Here is a 25,669-nt window from a genome sequence, read left to right as displayed (position 1 = left end):
GGCGCGCCGTTTAAAAAAGTTAAACACCGAAAAGATCGCAAATATGCACTAGAACCATTGATTCTCACCGGTAAATTGCTCTTAACCCTACTGCTTATACCTCCGGACATTATGCGTGAGTTGATCGTCAGATTAATCCAAACATGCATCATTGTAGATTCATTCAAACACCGCACCTTGGACACCTGGTTACTTTCCACAACTCTGCAACTCATCGGTGAGTCTGACAGTTCCCTACCGGTGTGGCAACCAGTTACTACAGCCAGTTTCTTCTCAAATTGTTACCTTAGAAATCAACCCTGTCAATACCACTTTGGTACTGAAATTTTGACTTTTTAACTTGAAATTGAAATTGGACCAAATTAAGTGCACTTTACTTTTGAATTTGAACCATTTGAACATGGTTCCCGTGGGGTCTTAAAAAGTCTTAAAAGCATTGAATTTCAAATTTCAAAATACCTTAAAAAAAAGTCTTGAAAATTATTTGGGTCTTAAAAATCGTGCTGGTTGTAACTTCTCTCTATTGCAGTCTTCAAAGTTTTTATTTGTCAATCGCGAATATTTAATAAAAAAAAAAAAATGTAACAGAGAGGCAGCAATAATCATTTTGACCACACCGAACACCCTGTGTTCAGATTATTTACAAGATTGATATGTCACTGCAGGTAATGGGGAAGTGTAAATTTTCAGCACTAATCATTTTGACCACACCGAACACCCTGTGTTCAGATTATTTACAAGATTGATTTGTCACTGCAGGTAATGGGGAAGTGTAAATTTAATGAGGTTTGGTTGGAGTCAATACATTACCGTAAAAGGTTAAAACCCGTTGTTGGTAACATTTGTAAGGCCTAATGCACCATGTGCAAGAAAAAAAATTCAACTCGGCGCTCGACTCGCATGCCAAATCCGTGAAACATTTAAATAACGCGCAAGCAATGGAGAAAACTCTGCCCATCGCCGCCAAGTTCCCGCCAGCAAACGGGGCTAAAGAACCCGTGGCCAGCACTAGGCAGCCAACGGCTACTGCTGTTTGGCTTAGCCGTTTACATCAAAGAAGAGCTGCTCTCTAAAGTAAACAAGTCGCAGTTTGTGCTCATGTTTGATGAGAGCCTCAACCAGACCACAAAGAATAAGCAACTGGATGTGCACGTTCGCTTCTGGGATGAAGGGCAGGTGCAATCACGATACCAGGGCTCCGAGTTTATGGGTCACTCCACTGCTGAGGACTTACTGTCCCACCTCAAAGTACAATTAACCACACACACGATGACAGACAGACACAAACATGCACAGACTGTCCTACATATTCTAGTGGCTTGTTCATCACATTTTTGTTTTGTGTTTTTTATCTAATTTTATTCTTAGAGGATGGTACACAAAAACTAATAATTCAGCTAAATCAATGCTAATGCTAAATCAGCTAATCTTTGACATATCCAAGACTGTAATAACAGGTAAAAAAAAAAAAAAAAAACTGTAGGCTCTAATCATTTTTTATATTGAAAGTCAATGATTTTGTGTTTTTTTTGCCCCCAAATCGGTGACCGTGCTTATATAATTGGAATTTAAAATATTAAATTTATGATAAATGTAGATATTTAAATATTTAATAGTTTTGATTGAAACTGAGGTTAATTAACATGTATGCAAAAAAAAAAAAGTTTAGCCATTTTGTGTTCGTGGCTGAAAACAGCCGTTCAGATGGAGCGCGAAGAGCGGAAGGTTTTATATTGTAGTCATTGGAGTTCTCGCCGGTGACTCGATGGACGCGATGGAGAGACGCGCGGCGCGTATTTACGCGTGACGCGAGAAGTTCCAAAAATTGAACTTTTGTCGCGTGTCGCGTCAGCCAATCAGCTTCGGGAATGTTCAACGTCTCAAGCAGGGGGCAGGAACGAATCATGGCGGCTGCTTTGCGGTCACTGGGAGCTATCCAACACGGCCAGCTGAGCTTTCAATACAAAATGGAGCCAAGCAAGAGCACTCACCTGGCTTGTAGAAAGGCGGAAGGGAGAACTTGGGACAACTGGTATGTGCAGCGTTTGCTTCCTTTTTTTTTTTTTTTAACAACTATTGAACCGTAGTTAATGTGCTAAGCTAACGATAAGCAAGCACTGACAGCACAGTATTTGGCACGGATTTGGCCACTTGATTGCGACATTGAAACTTTTTTTTCTTTTTGGCAGATGAGTATTGCCGTGAAGCGAGGGACACACAGTGTAAAAAAAGAATAATAAAGGTGCTGTTGGAGAAATCATTGTCTCTGCCATATCCCGGAAAAGTGATATGGCAATGCTCTCCTTTCCGGATCCGCTGTAAAGTGCACAGCAAGCTCACTCCCCTCCCCTTGCGTGATACTGTTGCGTGAAAAGTGAACTTCATCTTGACCTCGCGACAAAACGCCTCGGGTAGAGGGTAAACGACACGCTCCGTCTGAACGCAGCATTAGAGGATGGAAACGCTAACGAAACCCCACCTTGTGTGGATAATGGTTCAAAAAATGTGAGGAGACTAGTATTTTGTAGTTGAATTCTTATAAGAATATGTTGCCAAAAAGTTCCAGACAGCTTACTGTTGACTGTTGTTTCCATTCAAAAATTCATTCAAAACTAATTTCTGCACATTTCACCTATGCAGTATATTTAGCAATAGTAATAAAAAAACCTCTACTTTAGGTAATAAAACAATTATGACAGCTGTGTTGTAATAAAAATGTGCACTGGTTAGATGAAGTCTTTCTGCACTGTGTAAGAGAAAACTCAGATACAAGTTTTATGATGCCCTCTGTGTTGAGATGAGTTTTGTTGCGAGTGGTGCTATACAAAAAAAACTCAATCGAATTGATGAATAACAGGTTGCTTCATCATGCAAAATCGATTTGAAATTTAAAATTAATTTAAGATGGTTTATTTTAGGGGTTTATTGAAGGGGGTTCATTTTGGACCCTGAGGACAGAATGTTAAGACTTCACAAGGATTAATATTTATTTTAATTTTTTTTATCAGTTTATTTCTTGATTTCTTCAATTTTTGTCCATAAGAAAGGGTTAATTGACCAATTAGCCTCTTTAGCAACCTGTGCTTATTTAGTCTTTTTATCTTGGGTGAATAAAAACACAATCCTTTTCTTCTCAGGGATGTATGGGCAAACTGGACCTCGGGGGCTTGGCGTCCCTCTTGATGGATGGGCCCAGTGTGAACTGGAAATTGTTGGATCTGCCTCTCCTGGTGTGTGACTACATAATTCAACATGGAGGTGTTACCCAGGTAAGAATGGCCCCAGGCTGGACTAGAAATACGCCGTTGACAATAGGGATGCTTTGTGATGCCACAAATCACTTTTATGTCTAAAGCCCTACAGTATTGCTAGCCCTACTCTCGCCCCCTTCATCCTTTATGTTTACAGAGTCACAATTGTATCCTTTAATCTTTCCAATAACACACAAAGTGCACCCACGGTACAGGCAGAGTGACAGACTGGCTTATTGTAAATACATTTACTAAAGGACAAGCCTATAGCTTTAACTCTCATCCTGACTCATGGCACTTAAACCTGAGCTGCTTTTTCACAATTATTTAAACAATAGTCATGTGTGTTTTTTGTAATATACATTGAATTTGTATGGAATCAATGAAAGGTCCTGCTTCGCTTTAACTTTGTTCTTCCTGGTGTTTATTTTCTATATATAATGTGATTGGACAAGGAAGCAACATGTTAGATTCTGATGATGTAGTAATTAACCAGCCCCATAGGAGTTGATAAACTCAAGATCAACTATTGTGATCCTCATTTAGTTGTCTTTTTCTGACCCTAATTAGGCTCCACTAACTAAAGATCTGTTGGCGAGTGTAGCAGCAGCCAGGACCAGATACCGTGTCCATCTTGAGGTGGAGAAGAAGAAGGAGGAGGCAGAAGCCAAGGCGCAAAAAAGGGAGGGAGCAGAGGACCAACTTCAGGAGTTAAGAATGAAAAGTAAGCGGCTGCAAGAGGTATCTGAGGGTCTGGTCAGGGATGGAGACAGGCTGCCAAAGGAGGCTGAGGGGAAGGCAGGGAGCAAGATGGCTGACCATATCGCAAGGTCTAACCTCCTGAGAAGAGGACATAAAGAAAAACTGGCAGAACTGGCCATCATTGATAACGAGATTTCTGCAAAGAGTGCAGAGCTCAGGTGTTGATTTCATTTTGTTGTTAGTCATGTTAATGCTGGTTGTTGTCGCTGCTTAGGGAAGAGTTCAACTGTTAATTTGCACGGTTACTATTGAACTGTTAATTTTCAAATAAACGCACACTGTGAAATTCAATCATTTTATTTTTCTTCTTTGCCGATATGGCTGTCAAACAGGCCGACTAAAGTCCTAATTTGGTGTATAAATGGTCTCAAAAATGTATTACAGTAAATGGTCTTAAATTTACCTTGAAGAAACTTGTAGGAACACTGTTTGAAGTTGAAGCTTCTTAATTTGTATGCATGATTGTATCTAGTTTGATATGTGATTGTATTTATATTCATAAATTCAAGTTGTGTTCATATTATTTCAGTTTTATGTATTAACGTTTTTGTAATCGAGGCTCATATTGACTTATTTTTGGTTTACATGATATGAATATTGTGTTTATCACAGTGATTAACTGTCAAGATAATTATTAATTGCATTGTTTGGCCTTGTTTTAGGTCAGGGTTTTTTTTTCCACCCCACTGTGCATAGGAGTTCCTTTGATGGTGAGCTACCCAATCATCGCTATAGGCGGTAGAACTTTTCGAACCTGTGTTTAGTTGGACTGTTGTTTTGAATTGATTGCTTTGTCTGCAGTATATTGAAAGCTTAGCAAACTCCTGCTATATATGGTCATATCTTTTATTAATAGCAAATCATTATAACATAACCTGTATAACTTCATTCTTAGATATATATGATTATTGCATATGATGTAACAATACATGAAAGCAGGGTTGTTATATGCCGATTATTTGCACCGCATGGCTCCATAGTCGTTCCTACTCTGTGTTGCCTTATCCCACCATCTTGGCAGCGGTCAGATCCTTTCCTAGCCCAAACGTGCGTTAAATGTTTTTCTATTGTGACAGTCCAAGTTACTAGCACTATTGGAACAATGCCCTCCAGTTTCTGTCGTGACATTTGAGATGTTTCGTGAACGTTGATATCGAGGAACCTACATGCCAAGCCAATTTTCTTTTGAAGCACTCATGTAAATTTTATGCCTGTGTTGTTCTGATTGACTAAATAATAAATGATTTATGGCTAACAATGTATATGTGTATGCTGTTGGTTATTTATTGTAGGACTATCACTCATTAAAGACATATCCTACAGTATGTTATTATTTGAACTGACTACCGGCAATATGTGTAAACTTGGTTATTTTAAAAGGGCCTTGCACCAGTCAGTTTTCCCACCCTTCTCTTGGGATGGTCCTACAGATGGTAAATGGACATTCCTCATCAGGATCCCTCATTAAACAAGCATATTAGTCTGTTATTGATCAGCCTAACAACATACACATTTATGTTAAGGGTGAGAATTGATTGTGTGTGTGTGTGTCCCTTCAACACACATCTGGAATGAGTTCTTTGTCTGCTTGTTTGTAATGGCTGCTAACAATATGAATGAACCTGGATTTTGTGGCAAAATTGAAAACGCTAGTACTGTAACTGAAATTTATGTCAGTAATATTATATAACACTTTTGGTATGTATTTAGTAGATATGTACTGCATTTTAGATTTACTGCAGTTGAGACTAAAACATGAGTAACATTGCAGTTTAACAATCTGAGTAAAGGATTAATCGTCAAAAGCTAGTGACTTCCGCAAGTAAAAGACAAGAAATGAATATAAGCCACATCACATAACGATTTATTTCTACATACAAATTCACATATTTTTCACACATTCACAGAACGACTCTGTCTATCTATCTATCTACTGTATGCATACATGTATATACATACAGTGGACCCCCGTGTTAGAATGTCCCTGATTTATGCCATTTTCATGTTGCGACGTGAAACACTGAGTTTGTTCATCCCCTCATTATGATACTTTCCCGGTTATGCGACCAAAATAACTGTCATGACCCTAGGAGCTTGGCTGTATTTGTGTTGTTTTGCCTCCATCTGCTGGCGTTTTTAGGTAATTGTACTTATTTACTATTGCCGTCTAACTGCTAACATGCAACGCATGACTACATTGCTGGTCTGCTATTGGTCGGCGTTTCCTCACGGAGATGGTGGTCTGCTTTTGGTCGGCGTCTCCTCACGGCAATGGTGGTCTGCTATTGGTCGGCCACACTTATTTCAAAATGATGGATCGGTAAAGCTTTGTTCGATTGTGATGGTTACAAAACTGTATTATGGGGCATTTTACTGTTTAATTCAAAGTTGAAAGGGTTAGCCATGGGTCCCAAGATTGCTAGTGATGTTAAAGAGAGAAGTAAGAAGATCATTTATATGGAAACGAAGCTGGAGATAATCAAGAAATATGAAGAAAGCTAAGCTTGCCTAGGCTAGCCTCACTAGGGAATATGGTCATAACAAGCGTCACTCAAAGATAAATAAATCCTTTAAATATTTTTATTTATAATGTTAATTGTATGCATATATTATATATATATTAGTAGGACTTACTATACTATTTTGATACTGATTTTTAACATGTATATACAATTTTAATGCTTTTCTCCAGGCGTTTTACACACACTAGCCGATTAACGTAGTTGGTTTGGATTGCCCGCCAAACGGCGAATTCACGTTATGACCTCAACCGTGGAACAGATTAATCTCGTAAACTGGGGGCCCACTGTGTGTAATATATATATATATATATATATATATATATATATATATATATATATACAGTCGACCCCCGGCTTACGAGCACCCTGATTTACGAACAATTCGCCTTACGAGCGTGGATCAGGGAGATTTTAATCCTCCACTTGCGAACAAACCTCTCGCCTTACGAGCATTCTGAATAATCCAGCCATTGAATTTGTTGTAATGTTCTCGCTTAACTGCGTCAACAAATTTAACAGTTGCGACATCGTGAACGCTATTGGTCTTACAACGTCACACTGACTGTCTCACTCACGGTGTCTAAATATAATTACCATTTAAGTGTAGTGTTTGTACAGCTAAAGAGAAAAACAGCCGACATGAAATTAAATGTGCCGATTGCAGGACAAAGAATTGTCATTGGTTTAAATGTGTGTTTTTTTTTAAATTAATTGTCAATACATTCCAACCGTTTAAAAAAAAAAGTGCGAATAATTATCAGCCAGTCAAGGAGACGCCAATATGCTATTGGTCGATTAAGGTCACCCGGTCTCACTCACGGAGATGCTATTGGCCGGCGTCACACGTCAATCACAGAAATGCCGATATGCTATTGGCCGAACGCCTTTATCTAGCTTGATGGGACAGGATGGAAGGAAGTAGAGAAAATGTGTGAAAAACGGAATGTTTTGAAGACTTTGCAAACTTTATCTGTTAGACATAGCTTCTAAAATTACTAGCAGCGGTAAAGGAAGAAATAAGAGGATGATGTTTTAGTATCTCCGTGATTTGCACCATGACTGAAAGAGTTACTGTAACACTGTAAGACCAATAGCCTATTTGCGTTGCCGTGTTGGCATTGAGCGTTAATCACTGCATCCTTTTACGGGTGGAATTTCAGTGCTGTTTAATGGTCGTTCTACATAACTGCATGTCATGTTAGACGGCAACCTCCCGACATGCTTTGGGACAGCGCCCTTGTTGCAATACTGTGAGTTGAAACCAACATTGAGCTAATGTTCGAACAAGCTATAAGTATGGTGCCTAGTCAATACAACACACACACCCTCCCCTCCGCCTCCACTCAGCTCAATTCACGTCGGGAAAAACAGCTGACATGAAATTAAGTGTGCCGATTGCAGGACAAAGAATCGTCACAGGTTTAAATGTGTTTTAATCAATTAGATGTCAATACATTCCAACCGTTTAAAAAAACGTGCCAATAAGTATCAGTCAGTATCAGTCAGACGCCAATATGCTATTGGTCGATTAAGGTCACCTGGTCTCACTCACGGAGATGCTATTGGCCGGCATCACACGTCAATCACAGAAGTGCCGATATGCTATTGGCCGAACGCTTTTATCTAGCTTGATGGCACAGCTGGTTGGGATGGAAGGAAGTAGAGAAAACCCTGACTGAAAAAGTTACTGTGACACTGTAAGACCAATAGCATGTCTGGTTTATAGTGTTGACTTCTGCTTATCTTAGCTCAAGTCACATCTTTCCAAAGGTAAAAGTCGTTATTCCTTTGTATTTGTTATTTAATGAAACTGTACAGTAGATTATGTGACTCAATATTAATATATGTATACAGCGTGATGTTCTTACCTAAGGCTTCTGCGCGCGTTGCACGCATTCACGAATTAACATGGGTTTGGATTGCCCGCTATACGAGCAATCCGAGATACGAGCGTAGCCGCTGAACGGATTAAGTTCGTAACCCGGGGGCCCACTGTATATATATATATATACACACACACACACACACACACACACACACAGAAGAACAAAAAAAAAACATCAAAGGAGCCAAACGTGCCATCTCATGGTTACATGCTTGTTGGAAGTTTTTGTTGTCTGTTCTTTGCAGGGATCCCTGTCCTCTCATACTCAGTTTTTTCCTGGATGTATTCCTGCTTGCATCTCTCAAAAAAATTTGGGTCCTTGTAGCTGGGGAGAGACAATTGATTGATTGAACTAATGACTTATTCAGGATTCTTCTAATAGTGGTTATAAATGGTTATTGAACGTTGCATGACACGGAACAACATTCTGACAAAATGCGAAGTACTCACTGTTGTGTCAGGCAGTCTTTGAGGGCAGAATTCTCTTTACGACACTTTAACACCATGAAGAACCCAGAATTTTTGCAACAATGGTTGAAAGCTGGACAGAAGAGACATCATGGACAAAAACTTGCATGGCTTTCATAGTATTCGTAGTATAATAAAGTATATGGCATATGTTAGTCGCACGCACAAAAAAAAAAAATCAGATGACTGTATATCCATCCACCCATTTTCTAGAGACGCTTATCCTCACAAGGGTATGTGTGGTTAAAATAATGAAATGAAGCAAGATACTTTTAACAGAAATATGAAAGTGAAAATGTGGTTTTGGTTTTATTGATGAGGATATCTGCAACAGCCAATCCTGCCAAAAAGTAGGTTCAAAGCAAGGTTCAAAGTGTGTTTGCGACCCCCCCCCCACCCTCTAAACTGCACTCACAAAGGCGAGACGTGTTTACATTATGGCTAATGGTTCATTGTTATTGTTATAGAACCTGAAGGAATGTAGTTTCACATAGGTTGATTGGCAAGTAAAATGAAGAGCAGCAACGGGAGGTCAACACTTAATGCAATTATTTGTCTTTGTGATACAGTCAGTAAAACAAAGACACAAAGTATCAATAGGGCACAAATTATAATACTAGACGGTCAGGGACTTACTGGCGGCAATAACAAAAGAGACGGGCGCCATAAAAGATAGGAGTGGGGGTAAAGTCCTCCAGAACGCATTGTTCGATACTCAACCTCGAACACACAGATGTGGTTGGCGTCCACAGGTCTGGGAAGTTGGGGGCACACACACACATACGGGCGCAAACAATAAAAATACTGAAATATTGTACCTTACGATGTAGGAGTTAGAAGATCAGATGAATGTAAAAATAAAAGTCAGGGCTATATAATGGTGTAAAAAGAACATTTCTCATGTGTACTTGAGTATGTGCAAAAGCATCTACACAGTTGCTGAAACGTCTGGATTGGAATCCTCCACCCGAAAGGGGGCAGCAGAGGACAGGAAACAACCCAATATGATGACATACTGTAGACGGGCGACAACCCCCATTCAGTGGACCGGCGGCAAATAGAAAAAAGGAGGGCGGATGAGGAGCCGGCATCATTCTCACCATGACACGGGAAAGATCCAGAGATCTCTGTTTTGGACAATTGGCTTGTAAACTGCATTAGACGATTTGGTAATAATACATTTTCAAAGTGTTGTTGACGCGATGAACGTGTGCGTGTGTGTTTATCCCGGCTCATACCTGAACGCGCAGAAATCTTTCACAAAGATCCAACAAACCTTTATTTTATTATTATTGTTATTATTGTTTTTTTAACCATCAGCAATATTATTGAATTTTCACATAGAAAATAACAATGACAAAGACGTCACACAATAGATGAAACATAACCAAACAAAAAACAAATGCAAAACCCCCTCCCCCAACTCTGGCACCTACTCGAGGCAAATCAGCACAGTTAAAAGTATAATACCACGTACAACAAAAAAATTGAAAATATTAATTTCAAGCAGGGCATGAAATGGAAATGGAGTCATGAAAAATCCATCCATCCATATTCTATTGCTGTGTTCCAGGGTCGGGTCACGGGGGCAGCAGCTTGAGGAAGGAAGCTCAGACTTCCTTCTCCCCCACCACTTCATCTAGCTCCTCCGGAAGGATCTCCAGGCGCTCCCAGGCCAACCGAGAGACAAAGTCCCTCCACTGTGTCCTGGGTCGTCCCCGAGGCCTACTTCCTGTGGGACATGCCCGAAACACCTCACCAGGGAGGCGTTCCAGGGGGGGGGGGGATCCTAACCAGAAATTCCGCCTGTCTATCTCCAGCTCCATCCTACCCTAACTCGTGAACAAGACCCTGAGATACTTGAACTCCTCCACTTGGGGCAGGTACTCATCACAGACTCGGGGAGGGCATTCCACCCTTTTCCGACTGAGGACCATGGTCTCAGATTTGGAGGTGTTGATCTTCATCCTAGCCGCTTCACACTCGTCCGGGACCTCATACTCCCGAAGCACCCCCAACAGAGATCCCCGAGTGACAGGGTCGAACGCCTTCTACAAGTCCACAAAGCATGTAGACTGGTTGGGCGAACTCCCATGCACCCTTGAGGATCCCGACGAGGGTGTAGAGCTGGTCCACTGTTCCACAGCCAGGGCAAAAACTACACTGCTCCACCTGCATCCGAGATTCAACTTCCTGACGGACCCTCTTCTCCAGCACCCTTGTATAGCCCCTACCAGGAAGGCTGAGGAGTGTGATTCCTCTATAGTTGGAACGCACCCTCCGGTCTCCCTTCTTAAAAAGGGGTATCACCACCTCAGTCTGCCAATCCAGGGGCACTGTCCTTGATGTCCACGCGATGTTGCAGAAGCGTATCTGCCAAGACAGTCCTACAACATCCAGAGCCTTCAGGAACTCCAGGCGGATGTCATCCATTCCCGGGGCCTCGCCACCAAGGAGTTTTTTTGACCACCTCAGTGACTTCAGCCCTAGAGATGGGGGAGCCCACCTCGAAGCCCACCTTGGAGCTTGAAGAGACTGCTTCCTCAGAGGCAGACATGTTGGTGAAATTTGAGGAGGTCTTTGAAGTATTCTGCCCACCAGTTCACGACGTCCCGAGTTGAGGTCAGCAGTGCCTCATCTCCACTGTAAACAGTGTTAATAGTACACTGCTTCACCCTTCTGAGATGCTAGATGGTGGACCACAATTTCCTTGAAGCCGTCTGGAAGTCGTTTTCCATGGCCTCACCGAATTCCTTCCACAATCGAGTTTTTGCCTTGGTGACCACTGAGGCCGCACGCTGCTTGGCCAGCCAGTAACTATTAGCTGCCTCTGGAGTCCCACAGGCCAAAAAGGCACGATAGGACTCTTCTTCAGCTTGACGGCATCCCTTACTGCTGGCATCCACCAGCGGATTCGGGCATTGCCGCCATGACAGGCACCGACCACCTTACAGCCACAATTCGGATCAGCTACCTTGACAATGAGGCATGAAACATAGCCTACTCAGATTCGATGTCCCCCGCCGTGGGAGAAAATATATGGCCGCAAATCCAAACATTCAACCACAAAGTAGATCATCGAACTGCGGCCTAGGGTGTCCTGGTTACAAGTGGACACCCCTATGTTTGAACATGGTGTTCGTTATGGACAATCTGTGTCGAGCACAGAAGTCCAAAAACACAACACCACTTGGGTTCCGATCAGGAGGGGTGTTCCTCCCAATCACGCTTTTCCAGGTCTCACTGTCATTGCCCACGTGAGCATTGAAGTCCCCCAGCAGAACAAGGGAGTCTCCAGAGGGAGCGCTCTCCAACACATCCACTCAGGACTCCAAAAAGGGTGGGTACTCAGAACTGCTGTTTGGTGGATATCCACAAACAACAGTCAACCTGTCTAACCACCTGAAGGCGGAGGGAGGCCACCCTCTCGTCCACTGAGGTAAACCCCAATGTACAGGAGCTGAGCTGGAGAACAATAAGCTCACAACTGCTCTGCGCCTCTCACTGCGGGCAACTCCAGAGTGGAAGAACGTCCACTTGGGTACCAGAGCCCAAGCTGTGTGTGGAGACGAGTCCAACTATATCCAGTCGGATCTTCTCAGTCTTGCACAACAGCTCAGGCTCCTTCCCTGCCAGAGAGGTGACATTCCATGTCCCAAGAGCTAGCTTCTGTAGCCGCCGATCGGTGCGTCAAGGTCCCCGCCTTTGGCCAACGCCCAGCTCACTTCGCACCCGACCCCTATGGTCCCTCTCACAGGTGGTGAGTCCATGGGAAGGGGGACCCACGTCATCCTTTCGGGCTGAGCCCGGCCGAGCCCCATGTGTGCAGGTCTGGCCACCAGTTGGTCACCAACAAGCCCCACTTCCAGGCCTGGCTCCAGAGGGGTCCCTGGTGATCTACGTCCGGGCAAGGAAAAACGAGATCTATTTAATGTAGTTATCATAAAAGGATCGATTAGCCGTGTTTCGTCTGGAACCTCACCTCAGACCTGTTTGTCATGGGTGACCCTACCAGAGGCATAAAGCCCCCAACAACTTAGCTCTTAGGTTCACTGGAACATGCAAACCCCTCCACCGTGTTAAGGTGACAGCTCACAGAGGGGCTCACATAGATACACACGCATGGACATACATATATTTTACAAGTACAGTGGGCCCCCGTGTTACGAACTTAATCCGTTCAGCGGCTACGCTCGTAACTCGAACTGCTTGTATGACGGGCAATCCAAACCTATGTTAATTCGTGAATGCGTGCAACGCGTGCAAAAACCTTAGGTAAAAACATCACGACTTTATACACATATTAAAAATGAGTAACATACTCATTTTTATGAGTTATGACCCGTGGGTCATATGTACTTTTTGTATGTGTTCTGCTGTGTTCTCCTTTGTTTGTGTGTGTGTGCGTGTGCATGAGTGCCTTTTGGTTGGAGTGTGTCAATTATGTGCAGGTGGTGTCATCCAATTGGCTGGCTCTCCTGATTTGCCGCCCTATTTAAACAGTCCACGGACCAAGCTCTCTCTCTCTACGGTCATCCCACTGCCAGAAAACGCCACCAGGAACTGTTAGAACTAGTGTTAGCTGTCCTTGTTAGCTGTCCTTGTTAGGTGTGTTTGTTAGACGTGTTTGTTAGACTCCTGTACATCGAGCAGTAGTAGGAGGGAGACGCCGTTTTTCTCTAACCCTTTTTCTCCTGTTTTTGCGTTAGGTAGATAGTGAGCCAATTGTCATTTGTTTCCTTTTTGTTTGGCTAGTTAGTTAGGAATTCAGAAGATCATTTGTTTATTATTTTGTTTGTTTGCTCTCCCTCCGAAGATAATAAAAGCTGCTGTTTTTTTGTTCAACACGTTTAGTTTCACGGGCCTTTTCTGGTGGTGAGGGTACGGACGGGGGAGCACACACGTTATATCCCAGTTCCCCTAGGCTGGGTGTAACATATTGGGGGCTCGTCTATTTTTTTCGGTTCGTCTTTGGGTGAGTATCGTTTGTTCGTGTTATCTCTACTTGTTTGTTGGCAGTTTTTTCTTTTGTGGTGGTGGCGGGTATGGAGTTTAAGGTAGAGGATTTTGTTGCTAATCCAACGATTAGCAAACTTGAGAAATGCAATAAGAACGACTTGATTTTGATAGCTGCTGCTTTTGATGTGCCTGTGCCACCCAACAGCAAGAAGCGGGAGTTAAAAGAGCTTCTGCACCAGGACCTATATGAAAGGGGTTTGTTCATTGACCCAGCCCCTGCGGAGGGAGCTGAACTGGGTGCTGTGCCTGGTGTTCCTGCCCCACTCCGCACCTCCCCAGTCCAAACTGGCATGACGGCAGAGGAGCTCAGATTGAAGGAGGTTGAGGTGTGAAATCGGGAGTTGGAGGTGGAAGCCATGATGTTGAGGTTGAAGGCTCTGGAGCGAGAGCGGGGAGCTGCTGTGTTGGCTCAACCCTCAACCGCGCAGTCACCGTCTACTGGTACGCCCCAGGACGGTTTTGATGTTGGTCGGCACATCGCATTAGTTCCTCCCTTTAGAGAGTCCGAGGTGGACTCGTATTTTAACGCCTTCGAGCGTATTGCAGCTACGTTGACGTGGCCTAAGAATGTATGGCCTCTTTTGTTGCTGTGTAAACTTGTTGGAAAAGCTCAAGAGGTTTGCAATTCTCTTTCGATCGAGGACAGCCTAAACTATGACATTGTGAAAGCCACCGTCCTCCGTGCATATGAATTAGTGCCAGAAGCGTATCGGCAAAATTTTGAAATGTGAAAAAACTGCCACACAAACATATGTAGAGTTTGCTAGGGAGAAATGTTTGTTTTTTGATAAATGGGCCCAGGCCAGTAAGATTCAAACATTTGAGAATTTGCGCGAGCTTATTTTGATTGAGGAATTTAAGAATTGTCTTCCGGAAAGAATTGTAGTGTATTTGAACGAGCAGAAAACTGCTTGCCTCGCTGATGCCGCTGTGTTGACGGATGAATTCGCTTTGACGCACAAGAACGTGTTCGCCCCTTTCGCTCGTCGTGATTCGGTCTCCACTGACCGGAAAATTAGGTCCCCCAAAAGTAACCACCGCATCTCTGTTACCCCTGTCGCCACAGAAACCCGCGAGTGTTTCTACTGCCATGAGCAGGGACATTTAATCGGCTCCTGTCCGGTCCTTAAAAGGAAAGAGCTGATCAAAAGTGGGAAAACCCCATCGCCGATCGGCTTGATCCGAACCATAGCACCCTCCACGCAGCGCATAAATTTGGCAAAACCAAAAGCAGAAATCGATACAGGTTTTAGACCGTTCATCTCGAATGGCTCTGTTGCGCTGGTGGGAAACAAAGAGCCGGTTCCGATCGTTATCCTGCTGGATACAGGCGCGAAACAAACAGTTATCCGCGGCGATGTCCTCCCTTTCTCGGCTGAGTCATATTGTGGCTCAGACGTTTTAGCGTGGGGGGTAAAGCTGAGGGTAGTGCGCGCACCCTTGCATTTTGTTAATTTGAGTTCTCGTTTATATAATGTGTGTGTGTGTGTTTAACTACTGTACAGTTAAATTAAATAACATAAATATACAAAGGAAAAATGACATTTACCTTTGGAGCGACGTGACTTGAGCTGGGTGGAGGCGGAGGGGAGCAGAGACCAACCCGCAAAATTTATTGATTTATTTTCTTAAACGGGGACTTTTCTCAAACTAGAACTTATCACCAGCGATTTCCTTCTCTTTAATCCATAATACAAGCAGCCTCTCCATTTTGTTGGTCCGTCCCCCGGCAAGGAAAGTCTTGCCCTTAGAAGATTGCCGAGCGGTTACGGCCATACTCACGAGCAAGGTTAACTATGCATGCACCTCCTTCGTATTTTTTTATTATCTCCTGCTTGGTTTCTATTGTCATCATCCTCTTACTTCTTCCTTTACCGCCACTTGCAATTTTAGAAGCCATGTCTAACAGATAAAGTTTGCAAAGTCTTCACAACATTCCTTCCTTCCGTTTTTCACTCATTTTCTCTCCTTCCTTCCATCCCGACCAGCTGTGCCATCAACTTAGATGAAGGCGTTCGACCAATAGCATATCGGCATTTCTGTGATTGACGTGACGCCGGCCAATAACATCTCCGTGAGACCGAGACTGTGACCTTAATCGACCAATAGCATATCGGCATCTCCGTGACTGACTCCGTGACTGACACCGTGACTGTGACATTGTAAGAGCAATAGCGTTCAACGGTGCCGTGACAAGCATCAATTACTGATTTAGATGACGTAGCAAAGCGAAAATATATGAACTATTACAATGGCCAGCATGTCGGATTGTTTGTAAGACGAAAGGTTTGTGCGTAAGTGGGGGACAAAGAACTATTCGGTCCACGCTCGTAAGTCGAAATGTTCGTAAAATAGGGTGTTCGTAAACCGGGGGCCGACTGTAAATATAAATCAAATGAATAATTAAGGCATAAATTATGCTAAGTTGAAGGGTCTTATCTGATACGTCTCAGAAATCACAAATAGTGATTCTTACTTTGAAAGTGTCAATCTTTGACACATTGCAAAGAGAGCAAAGAAGACAACAGGATTGATTTCCCTCCCCGTTACGTTGGATAAAATGTCAAATGTATCGAACCAAAAATAATTATGTAAATAGTTTGCCACAGTTTGATGACATCGATCACATAGAGGAGATACTGTGTCAAACGTCTTTGCAAGCCACGTCTTAATGTAGTGAGCGACATGAGGAATACGGCATTGCATATTGCATATTTAAGACTTATGTACTCTTTGTATAATCTCCCTCCAAGACTCCTCCGAAATAATTCCCTACAAATTGGTAGAGGTGCTTGAACTAAACTTAGAAATGTTTAAAAAAAATCAGATAGCCCATTTAATTGAAGCGAGTGGTTTAAAAAATAATAATATCTGAGGGATCTGGGAGAGAGGGAAATCCTAAGAATGCGCTACGAACAAAATGCCGCACTTGGAGATACCTAAAAAAAATTCCCAGCGGGGAGACAAAATGTATTCACCAATTGAAGAAAAAAAACAAACACAGTGGACCCCCAGTTTATGACGTGCGTACATTTTTTTCAACTTAAGATGTCTAGCCAACGTTTTTTTGTCCCCTCTTTACGCCATTTTTTTTGCGTAGCGACAAAAACGCCTCCTCAAACATGGCGGTCAGTGTGCGTGTGTGGCTCTGCAAGTCGCTCCGTGCTCATACGTCTATACACGCTTCACCGCTTACGTCACTGGAATGCTGGTCTGCCTATTGGTCGGTGTCATGACTTCCTAAGATACTGGTCTGCTATTGGTCGGCATCACAGTTTCTAAAATGGTGGAACGTGAAAGCTTTGTTCGCCTGTGAGTGCTTACAAAAACTTATTTATAGTGCATTTTAGTGCTTAATTCAAACTTCAATTGGTCAGTCATGGGTCCCAAGATTACTAGTAATGTTAAAGAGAGAAGTAAGAAGATGATTTATATGGAAACAAAGTTGGAGATAATTAAAAACTATGAAGAAGACTAAGCTAGGCTAGGCTACCCTCACTATGGTATATGGCCATAACAAGCTCTCCCGGCACTCAAAGGTAAATAAATCCTTCATATATTTTGTATTCATTATATTATTTAATTGTATATGTGTAGATTATATATGAGTAGAACTTAATATACTATTTTGACACAAATTTTTAATATGTATGTACAATTTTTAAGTTTTTACCTGGGTTTTTACACGCATTTGCTATTTCACATAGATTTGGATTGCCGGCCATACGGCAAATTCGTGTTACAATCCCAACCGCAGAACAGATTCATCTCATCAACTGGGGACCCACTGTAGAGAATCTACATACAAATCCCTAAATATTATATTATCTAAAAAGGAGGGAGGGAAGTTGTGATTTGATGCAAGTGGAGCCCCAATGGAAAGTGAATGATTGCCAAAATGCCAAGTCTCAGGCCTTGTCCACATAGTCTCCCCCTCATTGTCGTTGTTTATTTACAGAAATCCCGTCTATTCTAATCCAGCACAGTGCGGTTTCATTCATCTTCAAGTGTGCCAAGTCGCTAGGCGGCAGTAGAGTGACCAATTCTGTCCAATCTGAAAGAACGTCCGCCTCTGATGTCATTGCCATTTGCGTCTTTGACAGAAAAAAAGAGTATCACGATGACGCAAATCTCCGGTTTAAGTTGGTTAGTCGCAACAATGAAACCGGAGCCTTGGGCAAATCTCCACTTTGGCCAGAGGTTTTGAAAGATTCGGTTTTGATTTAAAAAAAAGAAAAAAAAAGCCTGTCCGGGTATGGCAAATAGGGCAAAACGGAAACATTTGCTGCCAGTTTGCAAGGACCCTGGCTATGTGTAGACAAGGTCTAAATTGTACCCAAATATTCTGACAGGAAGATACTATCGTGTTTTTAGAATATCTACTTTAATAGAGGACGACTGAAGAGGTGAATACTATAGCCACTTTCACACCGCAGGAACTCTTCCACATTACTCGGGTAGCGTGAGTTCCCTTTTCCGTTCATTCCAAAAATCGTCCCGGGTAGGGAAGGTTCCGCTAAGCCTATACCCTGCACTTTTTCAGCTCCTAGCTGCGACTAGAGTCGGAGCCTCCGTACTTGGGTAAGTCGATGGGGGTGTGTTATGCTAACTGTGCTGACTAACGCTGATTGGTTGGTTGAACTCAGGGGTGTGTTGTTTCAGTATCAGCAGCCGCTATTACGCTACATGTTCACTGTGGCCAGTTTGGTGGATGGGTGCTCTGGAACAGACTCTACTGCGTATTGATGGAGAAGAGGACATCCAAATCTAATTTGCTTCAACAACGTCGCTGACCGGAATGCCCACCATGAGCTTGCACGTTTGTGACAAGGAAATTAAAAAAAAAATTTTTAAACTCATTGACAGAACACCGACTGAAGGAGATTTACTCCCCCGGCAATCTGGATCAGGAATCCGCGACATTTAGTGTTCAGTCTGTGTATTCTTTTTATAGCTTTTTGTCATAAACAACATGCAGAGACACTGAAACACCAGCCGAAAGCGGACATTAGCAAACGCGTCCGCAACGCAACTTCGCCCCCCTTTTACTTCTCGTTGTTGAAGCAATTGCCGTTGGAACATAGAAAACCCGAATCACACAACAAGTAACCACTGAAGCAAACTTTTGGCAGCCAGAGCTCAGTCCATGGCATGCAATTGTCTGCATCTTTAAGGAGACACACAGAAACCGCTCCTGCCGGCGCCCGCCCGCATCTTCATCCCCTCTGGAAAGCGCTCCAAGATGGAATCTCCCGAACAGAAAGACACAGCCAGCCCCGCCAATTGCGGTTAGTAGATGCAGATCCAGATGCAGGTCCTTTCCATTGTGTACTTTTAGCTGGCGTCCAGTCACAAAGCACTCTCTGGAAGTGCGAATCGCTCCGACAGTGACTCGTACTTTAGTTGATAGTGTGTGTAACATGTTATTTAGTATGAATGGTGTTTTCATTTATTTACACGTTTTCTGTTTTGAATAGATGTGTTCTTAGTTAACACATTTGAATGACGTGCGAGAAAGAGGTAGTAGTGTGGTGGAGCAAGAGTGACTTGAAAAAATATGAGACTTGACGACGCATTGGTCCTGTCGTGTTGTGCTATTTAGTAGCAAGACAGAAGAATTAGGAATCCCGGTTTTACCCTTAGGGAATCCGAGAAGCTTCCTCCTTTCCCTTCTCAAGTTTACAGGTTGCACAGCTCGAATAATATATATGATTTTATTAGTATCAAGCTAACAGAGCTGCAAATAAAGTAAAATTTAATTAGGCTCCATTCTCATGCAGTATGTGGTAGCTTCTTTAGGTCATCAACCTGCTTGTCATTAACCTTGTTGGTCACAGGAAAAGGAGTGCAAATCCTTCCGCCTCACGTCATCGGACCAATTTCAATAAACTACCCCTTCCACTGTCCCTCGGTACGAACGCAAACTTGTGGGCTGCCGATAAGTAACTTCAGACCCGAAACCTCCATGACCAGTAACTAAGAGTTCCTGAACTGTTTGGTGTGAAAGGGGCTATTAAAGCCTTCAGACACACCAGAGTAATTTTTCATAAGCAAACACGATGGAGAAATTCCATTCCTTATCATGAACCCAGTAAGATTCAAGAGTTTTATTGTTAGAGAAATATTCCCGACTATGAACCTTTGTAAAACAGAAAAACTGAATGTGTTCAATTTTCTACAATTACATTAAACTAACGATCGATCCCTTGCAACGGAACCTCCGGTATCTGGAAGCTATTCGAAGGATCACTTTAGTGCAAACACAGGAAGTTCCCGCTCCATATAACCGAGAAATATCTGCTCCTCCTGTTTTAAATCCAATATCATGGGATCCAAAACGGTGACATGTGACTTTTTATTGTTATGAGTTTAGCTGTGATTATGAACAATTTTAATGTTATTCATTTACGTCCTGTAGATCATGGCAATCATATATAAGAAAAAGAACGGATATGACCATGGAAGAGTGACCGTGAAATGCATCCAATTGAGCATAGTGGGAGACGCTTGGAGTAGGAAAGACTCAAATCTAGGAGGCTTTGAAAATCAAGGAATTCATTCTTGCTGGATTCGTTTTGTGGCTATTTACCTTCTCAGAGGAAATTGCTTATGGTGCACAAGAATCACCAGACAGTGATGATCAAAGGGAAAATTACTTTCAATTACTGTAGCAACACATTTTCATAAAGCCAACACAACAATTCTCATTTTCTCAATACTCATTTTTTCCCCATGACGGTCAAAACTCTAACCCTAACCCATTACAAATACAGTGCAGTATACAACACTGAAGTTAACTTTCTGTCCTTTTTTCCACTATATGTGTTTTAAACAAGTGCATTGCAGAGAAAGGAACTCCTCCCCCTCCCCCCGGCTAGTCCCGATGCTGCTAGCGTCGGCTAGTGCGGGTTGTAGCCTACCCGCTAGTCCAGCTAGCATTAGCCCTAAGCAGCCTGCTTGCCGCGGTGAGCCTGTTCAGACGCATAATCGTTTTAGCTCCCTTGTTAGGCACACTCCATCTCAGTCTACTGGCTCCCGCACATTAGTTATAGGGGACTCCATCACCCGTGACATTAACCTTAAAACGCCAGTCACCGTAATGTGTATTCCTGGGGCCAGAGCACCCGACATTGGAGCAAGTCTTAGGAAGCTGACACGCAAGAGGCCTAGACACCGGCGTAGTGCAAACACCACTAGTTCCTCAAATATAGTGGTACATGTCGGCTCTAACGATACAAGAATGAGGCAGTCTGAGATTACAAAGAAGAACATAGCTAGGATTTGTAATCTCGCTAGAAAGATGAGTCGGCATGGAGTAATTATCTTTGTCCCTCTGCCTGAGAGAGGCAATGATGAGAAGTTAAGCAGATTATTGGATGTCTAAATTTCTGTAGAGAGCAAGGTTTCCAGTTTGTAGATAATTGGTCTTCTTTCTGGGGCCGGCCCGACCTGCTAAAGAAGGAAGGCCTTCACCCTAACTGGGAAGGCGCCTTCTTCTTTCTTCTCTTCTCGCCTTCTCTTTCTAGAAACATAGATTACTGTTTGAGCCTTCCATGACTTCCCACATTAGAGCATGTGAGCAGGTGATTAGCGAGCCGCTGTGGACTTGTTAAGGCTAGAGTTAACAAGCACTAGGCTGGACTGTTACAACGCACTTAGTATACTCAGTCTAGGTCAATGCAATCTACACACTGTTTCAATACCTAATGCTGAATCCCCTAGTGATAAGATTTTTGCTGAGGTGATGTTAATTAAGGAACATAGCCATGCTTCGTTAACCGGTCGGATTAGTGACATAGTACCTAGGTGGAACATTAATATTAACATGTGTGCTGTAGCCGTCAACAACCGAATTCCTACATTACTTACATTGCGACGAGGTTTTAATTACTCAAAATACAAACCGAGCCCCAGGCATTAAAATCTTATTAGTATTAGTACTACTAACATCAAGATTCAGAATAGTTCAGGAAAATTTTCCCAGTTTAAATCGGTTTCATAATATTAGGTCACTCTCCTGAAAAGCCCTTCTTGTAAATGATCTTATTAGAAATCACAATCTCAAAGTGCGAAACCTGGATAAAACCAAATGAATTTTTATCATTGAATGAGGCCTCACCCACAATTAAATAAAATGATAAATAAAAAATATAGAAAGGATTTATTTACCAAGCTTCTTATGGCCATATTCCATAGTGAGGGTAACCTAGCCTAGCTTAGTCTTCTTCATATTTCTTGATTATCTCCAGCTTCGTTTTTATATAAATCATCTTTCTTCTCTCTTTGACATCACTAGCAATCTTGTGACCCATGGCTAACCAATTCAAGTTTGAATTAAGCACGAAAATGCACTATATACAGTATATGATTTTGTAAGGTTTCAAAGGCGAACAAAGCTTTAACGTTCCGCCAGTTTGGAAACCGTGACGCAGACCAATCGCAGACCAGTATCTTAGGGAGTCATGACGCCGACCAAAAGCAGACCAGCATTCTAGTGACGTAAGCGGTGACGGGTGAATAGACGTATGAGCGTGGAGCAACTCGCAGTCACACACGCACACTGACCGCCATGTTTGGAGGAGGTGTTTTTGTTGTGACGTGAAATAAATGGTGTAAAAAGGGGACAAAAAACGTCGGGTTACATGTCGTAAGATGAAAAAAACGTAAGGCAGGGACATCGTAAGCGGGGGTCTACTGTATTTTTTACTCAAATTTTATTATTTGGTCTAATTTTCAAAATATCATTTTGTTCTGTGTGATAATAATGTTCATGTGTGGAGGTGTTTGTAGTGAAAGCTGTTTTGCACAGAAATTCATTGCAGCCGGCTTTGTTTTTAATGTTCATTTGTGAGTAGGTGTAGTATGAATAACATGTCAGCATAGCTTTACACATACACAATCTTTGTATTAAAGGTAAATCCAAAATAGAGACGTCACTTCCGAAGCAGAGGGATTTTGTGCCACCCTATGGGATGAGGTAGGCTAATAATCAATATTTCAAAATAATTCAAACTCAGATTTGTTATCTGAGTTTTAATCATTTGATTACAAATCAACTCCTCATTTCTCCCAGTGATAATTTCCAGGTTAAACAGAGATGTCCCCCAAGCTGGTTTCTTATAACGGGCTAAATATTTGAAAAAAGCCATAGTTTTGAATGGCTATTTGAAAGGAATGGTTCGCCAAGATCCGGATCCCCTCAAAGAGCAATAAATCCCATCTCTAATCACTACCATCATGCGATTTGGTGTGAAATTACTAAATAGTATTAACTCCTAAAAGTTTTTTTTTTTTCTCCATCCTAAAAGATGATTACTCCTTATCTCTTTTTTTCTGGTTAGATGGCCTTGGCTTACTTAAATTATGTTATAACATATTAACTGTGTTTATATAAGTAATGTATGTAAAAGGCTGAAATAAATCAATTGACTTTAAACTTTGCAAGATATCACTCTGCAAGAGCTGCTTATAAAATGTGCTCGCGATGGATTGGTTTACTTGCTGTACAATATCTAGGAGGCTGAGGCCCCCTGTCCTTAACCATCAAGTGACCTCTCACCTCTGATAAAGAATCCATATACAGTGATCCCTCCTACTTCGCGGTCTCAGATATCGCGGTCTCAGTACTTCGCAATTTTTTCCAGGAAAAATAAAAAATATTTCAAAATAAAAAATCATTTAAAAAATGTGCAAAAATGTACAAAAATTGAAAAAAAGCAAAAAAGTACATTATACAGTACTGTATTAATCAAATAACGAAGTAATATTTGTTAATAATTATGTTAAGAATTCTTCAAGCGTTCGAGTTTGTGACGTGTTTTTATCTTATTTTGAAATGCATGCTTTTAATTTGTCGGGTCGTTGCATTTCCGTTTCCTGTTTTACATTCTCTGTGCGTCATTCGGCTCATTACGGTGACGTAGTGAATGACAACGTGAGCTCATATTTATAGTTTATTATTGTTTATGTTGATAACGCACGCAACTGCCTATGTTTAGTAAGCGATGAGTGTTTATTCTGTTTATGTGTTCGTTTGTGTAGAGGTTGCACTTTATAGTGAGTAGTTGTTGTTAGTTGTTGCTAACCCGCTAATGTCGGCTAAAAATACAGTAAATTCATAGACGAAGTGTTTATATGTTAGTTTACTGACTTTAAGATTGTTGCTGATTTATTATTCAACAGATACTACATGATACACCATACATGAGCCAAAATAAATGTGAAGTTCAACGTGAAGACTTGCGTACTCTTTCACTGGAGTCTTGGTGCAGATAACCAGTCCTGAGAACAAATTCTCAACAAACTAAGTAATATTAGTTATTTAATGACTATACAATAATGTTGATAAGGATAATGTAATGTTAAATAATAGGAGAAATGAAATAAAATAGGCGAAACATACAAAAAAAAGATTGTTTATGGTTACTGCGGCTATATTGGGGCGTACATAGAAATCTAGGAACTGATACCCTACTTCGCGGGGGGTTGACAGCCCCCATTACCCGCGAAGTAGGGGGGATCACTGTACAGTACTTTATACATACCTTCTACTCTGTCGGCGCAGTGCTCCTTGGCTTTTCCCCGCATAATTTTTGGAATGAGCACATCGGTCTCTACGTGTCTTAAGTGAGTCTCTGAAAAAGTGCAGAAATGTCAGTTGCAAAATTTCGCTGCTGCTGCTATGCGATCGGACGGACAATGGCAGCAATACATTATTCTCCTTTTCAGGTGTAGGATTGAGAAGGGAGCCGAGTGCAATATCGCTCTGAACACGTTATGCGTCTTGTTCACATCCATTCTTTTGTATGTATGCATACTTGTCACTATTGATTACAGCGCAGCCTGGGGTAGTGGAAGGGATGAATTTAAATTGACGTGAATGCAAGACAATAAGCGACCCAGTCATTTTGCTTACCTGGAGCCGGTTAAACATGGCCGTATTCAAATTTAACTCCAGATTTATTTGTGCCCCCGGCGGGACACTTGTTTAGCTCTACATGTATGACTGTTGCGCATATGTAACTGTGGCAGCGAGTAGTGTAATGGATAACTCGCATCCAGGAACGCTATTTATTTATTTATTTCCCCGCGAGGGTCGTAGTCCCGCTCTTGACACTTGTTTATTCTTTTTCACTTTGTTTATTTAGGGATATAAAGACAGTATTTGGGGAACGATTAAGAGTTGAAAGGGAGCCGCTTTGTTTCGCGTGTTTATTGAAGAGTAGGACAGTTAGTTAAAAATTGGCTTGTTGTCGGTGACGAATCTGCAGTCAGGAAACAGAAAACATTCGACCCACATCTGAAATCGGGACCCAGTTGAACTGTCACGCCAGTTCATAATGTTTGGACACTTATTGCATAAACTTCATTCCATATACCGTTTCAATTAATTGGTAAAAATGAGTGGTAGGTTATCAGTTATGCAGCTTTGAAAAAGCGACATAGCTTGGTACACGAACTGCCATTTGATGGAAGTAGTGGCATGCACGCTTACATTTGCCCAACTAGTTAACTATGTCGTGCGAATAACATTAAATATAAATTGTCAAAATAATTTAATACAGCACCTGATTTTCTTGCGTCCATTCTAATAGCTGCTCATAACATTACAAAACAATGCTAATGTGACCCGGCTATCGAGGGGTAAAGTACTTCCTTTGACGTACTGGTGACCTCAAGAAGAACTACAAATCCCAAAAGTACTTTACGTACATCCCTGCGGCTTCCTGTAGCCATGGACGGAAGGAATAGACTACAATCGT

At 42.1% G+C, this 25,669-nt stretch overlaps 2 protein-coding genes across 2 annotated transcripts; one reads left to right on the top strand and one right to left on the bottom strand.

Moving 5' to 3' along the window:
* Positions 1 to 193: 193 nt before the first annotated feature.
* LOC148425832 (uncharacterized) lies at positions 194 to 5,275 on the top strand. Its single transcript, XM_088411244.1, has 3 exons — positions 194 to 217; positions 3,138 to 3,269; positions 3,822 to 5,275. Exons 2-3 carry the CDS (start codon positions 3,144 to 3,146, stop codon positions 4,176 to 4,178), a joined length of 483 nt encoding a protein of 160 aa, XP_088267370.1. The 5' UTR covers positions 194 to 217; positions 3,138 to 3,143; the 3' UTR covers positions 4,179 to 5,275.
* A 581-nt stretch (positions 5,276 to 5,856) lies between these two features.
* On the bottom strand, positions 5,857 to 25,587 carry cmc1 (C-x(9)-C motif containing 1). The gene is made up of 4 exons (XM_088411245.1): positions 25,475 to 25,587; positions 24,452 to 24,541; positions 8,871 to 8,961; positions 5,857 to 8,745 (listed from the first exon to the last, which is right to left on the bottom strand). Exons 1-4 carry the CDS (start codon positions 25,491 to 25,493, stop codon positions 8,625 to 8,627), a joined length of 321 nt encoding a protein of 106 aa, XP_088267371.1. The 5' UTR covers positions 25,494 to 25,587; the 3' UTR covers positions 5,857 to 8,624.
* Positions 25,588 to 25,669: the final 82 nt, after the last annotated feature.

The sequence above is a fragment of the Hippichthys cyanospilos genome, chromosome 3 (genome assembly GCF_059441005.1).
Source record: "Hippichthys cyanospilos isolate Australia breed blue-spotted pipefish chromosome 3, RoL_Hcya_1.0, whole genome shotgun sequence".
Taxonomy (NCBI): Eukaryota; Metazoa; Chordata; class Actinopteri; order Syngnathiformes; family Syngnathidae; genus Hippichthys; species Hippichthys cyanospilos.
This window is presented reverse-complemented; position numbering and strand designations above follow the sequence as displayed.